The 8,144-nt window shown below is 54.6% G+C and overlaps 3 protein-coding genes across 3 annotated transcripts; 1 reads left to right on the top strand and 2 right to left on the bottom strand.

Annotated features, from left to right (window-relative positions):
• Positions 1-2,031: 2,031 nt before the first annotated feature.
• On the top strand, positions 2,032-2,401 carry N0V96_008837 (uncharacterized protein; the record flags this gene model as incomplete). Its single annotated transcript, XM_053188769.1, has 2 exons — positions 2,032-2,131; positions 2,199-2,401. 2 exons carry the CDS (start codon positions 2,032-2,034, stop codon positions 2,399-2,401), a joined length of 303 nt encoding a protein of 100 aa, XP_053053535.1.
• A 1,280-nt stretch (positions 2,402-3,681) lies between these two features.
• On the bottom strand, positions 3,682-5,042 carry N0V96_008836 (uncharacterized protein; the record flags this gene model as incomplete). Its single annotated transcript, XM_065758461.1, has 3 exons — positions 3,682-3,961; positions 4,087-4,969; positions 5,036-5,042. The coding sequence occupies 3 exons, from the start codon at positions 5,040-5,042 to the stop codon at positions 3,682-3,684; spliced, it is 1,170 nt and encodes a 389-aa protein (XP_065612854.1).
• Positions 5,043-5,662: 620 nt separating this feature from the next.
• Positions 5,663-7,878, bottom strand: N0V96_008835 (uncharacterized protein; the record flags this gene model as incomplete). Its single annotated transcript, XM_065758460.1, has 3 exons — positions 5,663-6,432; positions 6,487-7,498; positions 7,648-7,878. 3 exons carry the CDS (start codon positions 7,876-7,878, stop codon positions 5,663-5,665), a joined length of 2,013 nt encoding a protein of 670 aa, XP_065612853.1.
• Positions 7,879-8,144: the final 266 nt, after the last annotated feature.

Below are 8,144 nucleotides of genomic sequence, written 5' to 3'. Positions count from 1 at the left end.
TACAACTGGACCACCGGCGACAACGGCCGGGGCGAACATACTTCCGTCTCATCTTTGTGACGGGATCCTGGAAACGCGAGAAGACAGGGGGTTGCCAAGACCTAATTTTCGGATTTCCTCTGGTATACGTAAGGATCCAAACTCTAAAAAAGCCGCTTGAAAAGTTGAAACCTGTTCGGATTGCATTTGCTTTGACTCCGTTTCTATCTCTTCTTGCGTGCTACCCAAGAGCCTTGGGGGTGTTTGGATTGATGTTGGGTTGGCAGAAAAGGTAACGAGTGAAGAGGGTGTCGAAGTCCACCACGACGTTCGGGATCCCTCAAACTTCAACGTCAACGGATCTGCGGACACCAGAGAAGAAGAATGGGGTTGAGATGCGACTGACGATACGATTACAGCCTCCCTCAGCGGGCGGCGGGTTGTGTGTCCTCCGGTATCTGGTCGGCAGGACCGATAATGCTCACGATTTTATGGACCATCCCGTCGTGGTTCGTGCTTCTGTCTCATGCCGCCATGCCATGCCCATCAACTCCATCCATCAATCTGACCTCGTGGGCGCGGAGATCAAAGTGGGACCTCTCTCAATTACAATTCACAGAGTCAATCTGTTCAAAAAGCAAAGACGTATCGCACACGACGTGATTGGGTGTACAGTATCCCCGCGAGATAGTATGCCGGCCTGTTCGGCAGGGCTGGCGAGCATAATCCCCGTTAAGCATGTCTTTGCCCATGCCTATGCTCAACAGCCTTGCCATTGCTTGCAGAACCGTGCCTTCGCACATTATCGAGTTTACCTTCATAATACCGTTACCGCACAGCTTCGGTGTACGGATGTCAGTCTTGCCAGGGAGGAGGCCACCTCATCATCCCAACTTCACCAACTCCAGACGGCACCCAGATTTCATATATATTTAGAAACCTTCTTTTCTTTCGAAAAAGCAGAACCCCGCGGCCACCCGATTGGCCCGCCCATCACATCGGACTCATTTCTGAAACCGCGCATGTTCTGTCCACTGCCCAGTGCCGTAAACCTGTCCCCCTTCCCAAGAATCCCTCGCAGGCACGCAGGCATTCGCAGCCCGGGGTTGCCTTGAACTCTGTTCCTAGCGGCTACCTATTCTTCTTTCCTTTTCTCGGTGACTGTACTACCTAGGCGTTCCTTTTTCCCTTGGTGTGCCCCAAGGTTAAGGTACCGGCACACCGGCGTACCGCGCAGACGGTGACTCCCACCCCTTCCAAAACTCCGCGCCCGCGGGGGTGAAGCAAGGAGTGAGAAAAGAAGGGGGATAACCTCCCACTACACTGGCACACATATTGCGACGAACTCGGGAACCGGACCGTGAGACGGGCGTAACCCTGTGACTTTCCTCCTGCCGAAACTTGCGACGCCGTGCCGAACGGCAGCGTACGCGTACGTCTGGTCGTCTGGTCACCACGCTTGGCTCATCTGACGGACACTCACACCACAGAAGGGCTCAGAAGCCCAGGCCGCCCAAAGATCTGAAGGGTCAAACTTCGTCAAGATTGGGGGTGTAAAATTGATGCAGATTAGCGGGACCACCTACACAGCCTCGATCGGTCGAGGCCAGCACTTGTTTCCCGATTGCGACTTTATTCTTTTCGAGTCAAGGGAGGGTGTTGGCCCGGAGCCCGGCAGGTAGGGTGAGGGTGTGGTAGTTGATAATTTGATGGGGTGGTAATCAATCAAAGAAGGTTGGACTAAGGTTATATAGCGCTATTGACATCCACGAAATTTCCCGTGGCGCCTCCTATTCTTTCGATAGTGTCATTAAACTTATCAGCTTGGTCTCTCCATCTATCTCTGTGACAGCACACAGCTAGCCTCTCTTTTATCGACAACATTCGCTCTCACACAAAATCTTTTCCAACATTCGACACGTCGCATATACACAAAAGTGCTCATATAACATACAAACACGCTCTCTACACAATCAATACAACATACGGAGTACGGAGTACACACAGCCGATATACCTACAATACACACATTCAACACACAAACCAGTCAAGATGAAATTCTCACTCCTCACCCTCATCACCCTGATCAGCGCCGCATCCGCCATCAGCGTCGACGCCGGCCTCATCAAGAGACAATGCATCGCCGAAGGAGGTTAGTTCTCTCTCTTCACTCCACAGAGTCAACCAATGAACCTATGCTAAACGAGTATTCTTTCCAGGTCTCTGCTTCACGAGCACCACAGAAGTAGACAAGCCCTGCTGCGGCGGCCTCATCTGCAACACCGACCCCGCGCGCAACAACGCCAACGTGTGCGGCAAGAAGCCAGCCGAGAAGAGGGACGTCAACGCCAACATCCCGAAGCCTCTGCCTGTGCCGCGGGCCATGCCTGAAATTCCTCGCGATGAGCCCATCTGGGGATAAAGTCGGGAACGGATTTGGGGTACGCGGAATAGTGATGATGAAAGAGGAGGAAACTTCTTCTACTTTGGCCCTTTATTTTGGCCGACAAGCGTATGATTATGACTTTCATATTCTCCCTTCTTGGGCGATTCAACCATCACAACAGCTTGGTTGCTAGGGAAGGGGATAACTTTTAGACTTGATACCACATTTCTTAGCGTTTTTTGAGATACCAACCTTTCGATATCATTCAAGAAATTGAATTTTCTTTGTACTTGAAGTTCAGGGTACCTCTTGCTGAGTCTTGTGATCCAAATCGTCAACATTTCCCTTGGCCTAGATAATGGGATTTGCTCTTGTGCCCACCGTTTTCGAATATTGTCCCCGAAAATCACTCACTTCTACTTCGCACTCTTCATCCGAGTAAACCTTACCATTGAGCAAACATGAAGCGCATACCGAAGATCCCCACTGCGTAGATGATAGAATTCATCTGGGATACAGACCACATGTTAATCTGGCAGCCACGTAGGTGAGGAAAGAAAGAGCGAAAGGGGTCCAGCTTGTCACAAAACCAAGATCTTGACATCTGAGTTGCTAGCAACGGATAGACAAACCCAACCCCGTTGTCTACCCCCTACCTTCACACAAAGCCAAGCCAAACTCAACGACAAACATACAATTAAGCTAGTTTCATTTTTCGTTGACACGTATAAAGTAAAGATGATATACGTTCGTCTCATATGAAGGCTTCACGGAGTACCTACTCATCTACATGTAACACGTATGGTCAATGCCGGACTAGGTGCCCACGGTGCCTTGAGACGGATCCAAGGTCCTATGGTATAATAGATATGAACATCCAGAAAATATCTAATAAAGCCCAAGCAAGATAATTGTCAAGGCTGACAGCATTCATTGCAGATCTGGAATCATTCGAATGAAGGTAGGTATAGCATCAGCTATGAGATGAAGCTCTGTCGTAGAATGGATTGGTAGATGCTTAGTCTTACAAAGGCACGAGATGGGCCGGAAGCAAATAACTTACCTCCAACAACTTAAACATATCACTCCCAATCTCACACATACAAGAAAAAAATAGTGAGAAACGCCCGTCGATAGCAGCAAAGGGCGAATTTCTATAGAAATACTGGTACATGTTCATACATTGGTAGGTAGTCTAGTACGGAGTCCCAACAATGGACAATCCTTCTCCCTCACTTTACCTCTCCCTTTTCCATCTCTATCGTCCACACCCTTAACTCGCAACACTCAATCCACCCTGCCCCGACCGGAACACCTCAAAGCTCACCATCAACAGCCTTGGTCCGATCAACCTGCAACATCTCAAGCAACCTCGCCTCCTCGCCCTCGTCCGCATTGTGCGCCGCGTGCGAGGCCGTCGCCTGCCACTTTGCCATTTCCTTCTTCCACGCGTTCCCCTGGGCTGTCATGAATCGTCGCGTCTCCAGCGGGGTGGCCCACTCCGACTCGCCGTTCTCCGCAGCCGCGAGACGGCGCTTCTGGCCGGCTTCGCCCGCGCGTCCGAGGACGCCTGCAATGACGGCGACGGATCGATAGCTGTTTGACGGTCATTGTTAGTTAACAGTGAAAAGCAATGAGGCAGACTGGGGAGTTGAATGTGGGGTTCGGCTTGAGAGAGAGAGAGAGAGAAAAAGGAGAAGAAGGGTGGAAAAAATACTGACCTGTCATCGTTGGCAGGAATGGCATACGTAACCCAATCCGGGTTCGCATCCGTATCAATAATGCCAATCGTCGGCACGTTCGCCAACCCACACTCGTACAGCATGGTATAGTTCTCCCTCGGATTCAAACACACAATCAAATCCGGCACCAGCGGCCTGCCCGTCCTCTGCAACCTCTCAAACCCTTGTAGCGTGATATCCTTCTCGTCCACGATCCGCACCTCCTTGCCCTGGTTAATCACGTCGCGGTTCGTAATGTTGCCCGGCGTCCACTTGGTGAACAAGTGACACCCACCCGCGAGCTTCGCCGCTCCCGTCACGATATCCATCTGCCCTTTCCGCGTGCCCGCAAACAAGATCAATCCGCCGCGGTACGCCACCTCTTCGACGACGCGCGCCGCGCGACGGAGGTACGCCGCCGTCGTCTCGAGGGAAATAATATGAATCCCCTGCCTCACACCGTAAATATACTTTGCATTGGCCGGGTTCCAGCGGGACGTGTGATGTCCCATGTGCGTCTGACTCGCCATCAGAAGCTCCAGGCTGATATCCTTGGGGTGCGGCGGGTTCTCAATCAGCTGCGAGGGCACGTACGGCCGGGCGACGGCAGCGCCGACGCGAGCGTTGAGGTTCTGCTGCCGGCGGAAGCGGTTGTAGGCGTTGGGTACCGTCTTGGAGCGGGCCTCAATCGCCTCGGCGCGCTTGGCTGCCGCGTCCGGGTCGTTCTGCAGCGAGGCGGCGGCGTGAGGGATCTGGCCGAGGGCCGCGGAGGTGGTTAGGTCTGCAAAGGTCTCGGGCGTCATGGTGCCGACGAGGGCGTCGGTCGTGATGCCGGCGCGGTGGCATGTTCGGGCGACTGCTGGTGCCAGCAGGGCTCTGCTGCCTATACGAACGAGACAGTATTAGCGCGAGTTCATCAATTGGATTGAAGACCTTCAGAGGTTTCCACGTACCATGCCGGCTGACTATGCTTCTGACGATCATGGCTTTCTGGCGGGCGGCGTTGGGTGCTCAGGAGTCGTTACGCTGCTGCAGTTTCCCAGGAACAATTTTTGGAGCTCTCGGGGAAGCTGGACGGAAGTCTCCGCAGCGCCCTTGTGGATGCGCCCCACACATTAGGTAAGCACATCAATTGGCAGCAGGATGATCAATACAATCATAGGTACGCTTCGAGACTACATAATCCAGAGGTTCACATTCTCAGTATATTGATAGAACGGATGTGCGGTGTATTAATTTAACGTCGGGGTACTCAAGTCTAGTAAAGACAACAATACTCGATACATATTTACAATGCTTCGCCAAGGACTCTCGTAAAGTCGTGATTGAGATCCTCCTCTTTCCTGTCTCTCGCTCTCTCTCTCTGTAGCGCATCCCTTACCTACTGGTCAGGCGAGAGATCGTGAAAACACCGACGATGACAACTGCCAACGTCACAATGGCACCAGGGAGCAGCAGCTCGTTCGGGACACCGGCAATGACCTCCTTCTCCGCGGGTGCGTGATGTTTCGCGCGACGCGACCTCCGGATCGTTGACTCATCCTCGTCCTCATCCTCCGCCTCGTCGTCCTCGTCATCATAGGCTCTTCTCCGGCGCAAATCGGGCGTGGCGGAAATGGGAGGGGTGGGGAGCGCAATGGTCTCGATGGTGGGGAGTGCGGCGGAAACGAGGGGGCTTCTCGGGGTCGTGAACAAACAGATCGACCTTTTCATGCCGGCTCTGGCGGGCGAGGAGGATGGACTCGAGCAGATCGTTGTCCGTCGTGATGGAGACAGAGTCACCCTCGTCATCGAGGTAGCTGAGGGCGAAACCACCAGAGATCTTTCCTTCGTCGGCCACTGGAGCACCGCCGATGGCATCGACTTCGCTTCCCAACTTGGCAACAACGTTGGCAACCATTGCTGAGATACCCTGGGAGGCAATGACCTGCAGGCGGTGAACACGGCCGGACGGGGCCTTGAACTTGAAGGGGAAGGGTAGCTCGGCAGGGGACTGCTGAGCTGGGCTGTTGCCGGTGACGGCGGAACGAGGCGGTGACTCCAGACCAACGTGGGAGGCAGAGTCGCCGGGAGCCACGCTGTCGCCGATGCGCTCCCGGGTGATATCGGGAGACATAATGCGTGAGCCCAGATTTGTGTGGTGAGTGTGGCTGCCTTCGCCGGACATCATGGACTCTGTGCCGTCGTCGAGCGAGAGCCAGAACTTGTTCCACGCGGGTCCTTCGCTGTCTGAAGTAGACATGGTGTTGATCTGCTCGAGGGTAGCATAGGTGAGCTTGAGAACGTCGACCATGCCGACGATTTCGCCGCCCTCGTTCATGACGGGGAGGTTGAGGTAGTGGCCATCTACATGATTGGTTAGCTGTTGTTGCCTTCACTCCATCAGTACAGCAAGCTTACCATGCATCTTGCGGAGAGCAGCCTGGATGCTCATTTCCATGGGAGCAAAGTCCGGGTGAGGCGTCATGACGCGGACAACGCTGCACGTCGCGGGGTCGAGACCAGGGGCAATGACACGGAGGACGACGTCCTTGCTGGTGAAAATACCAGTGATGGCACCCTGATCTTGCACCAGGACGGCAGTGGTTCGGTTCTCCTTCATCATCTGTGCGGCCTCCTTGACCGAGGTTCTCACGCTGACCGTCGTCGGGGGCCGTCCGTCAAGGACCGACTCGAGGGTCGGGCCCGACATCTTGGAACGCAGAGCCTCGACGTACTGGATAATCTGTTGCGGCTGGCTCGTGCCGAGCTCAGACTGCACACCCTCGAGGGCATCGTACAGACGTCTCGAGGATGAGTAGGCACGCTCCAGCTTCTCCATGGCATCGTAGAAACACTTTGTAATATCGAGAATACCAGAAATATCTTGGTTCTCGTCCATAACCGGCAAGTGACGGAAACCCTTGCGGACCATGAGATCGAGGGCGTCGGTGGCGCTGGTGTCGGTGCGGGCGCAGAGGGGGTTCTTGGTCATGATCTCGGCAATGGTGATGTGGTTGGGCTTCTGGCCGGCGCCGACGACGCGGAAGGCGAGATCCTTTGCGGTGAAGATACCGGCGATGCGGTCGTCGTCGTCGGTGACGAGCACGCAGTCCTCGCGCTTGGCGGCCATGAGCTGGGCGGCCTCGGCGACGGTGGTGGCGGGCTTGATCTGCAGGGCTTGACTGGGCTTCAGGGCGAGAACGGTGCCTGGAGGGGCCTTGCGGGAGTGACGGGCTCGGCTCGTGAGGTGCTTCTTCTTGGAGAGATCGCTCTCCATCTTCTTGCGAATTGCCTTGACGTAGTAGTCAGTATCCATTGTGTCGAGCAGTCTGGCTCTTTCGAGCTCGCCGTAGGTAAGTCTGGCCATTTGGAGGTAGCGGTAGCTTCTGGACGTCCGATTATAGTAGACGCGATCGGATTGCCAGCAAGACTAGAGACGCGACGACGACAACTGAAGATGGACAAGCGGCGGTCTGCGTATCTTTCCTCCAAAGGCAGAGAACACAGAAGTAGAAGTGTTTCAATGGCCGTCCGTGATCGTGGGGTACTATCAGAAGATTTTAAAAAAGGGCATCATACCTCATCTCTCTTGGTCTGCTTCTGACGACTGGCACTGACTCCTGATCCACCACCACCGCCGCCGCCGCCAACTTCGCTCTGGGTAGCCTGGGTTTCTAGGACAGGGCGCGGAATGCCGGAGGATACGGCGGCGGGAGGTGCAGAGCCTGTGACGGAGGGGCTCTGGGTGAAGGGGATGCCTCCACGGGCCTGGCCGCGATTGGGCGTGCCTCTAAGGGTGTTGCCTGACATTGCATGAACTTGTCAGATTGCGATTATGGGAGGTGTTGATGCGTGGTGTGGCTATTTTTTCCCTTCGTCTGCGCTTTTTTGGCTTTTGGGGGGAGAGCTGCTGGGGTGGGTGCCGAGGGCGACGCGTGCGAGCGTGCGAGCCGGCAGTCGGGGGTCAATAACGGGGCGAAAGGTAAATTGTCGCAGCTCCGGAGTTCTGCAGGAAGAGACGAGACGTGGGATGGAAAAAGGTTTCGAGACAGGGTGAAGTGAGATGGATGAAGAGA

Source organism: Colletotrichum fioriniae (assembly GCF_027942845.1).
Source record: "Colletotrichum fioriniae strain IMI 355084 chromosome Unknown scaffold_11, whole genome shotgun sequence".
Classification (NCBI taxonomy): Eukaryota; Fungi; Ascomycota; class Sordariomycetes; order Glomerellales; family Glomerellaceae; genus Colletotrichum; species Colletotrichum fioriniae.
This window is presented reverse-complemented; position numbering and strand designations above follow the sequence as displayed.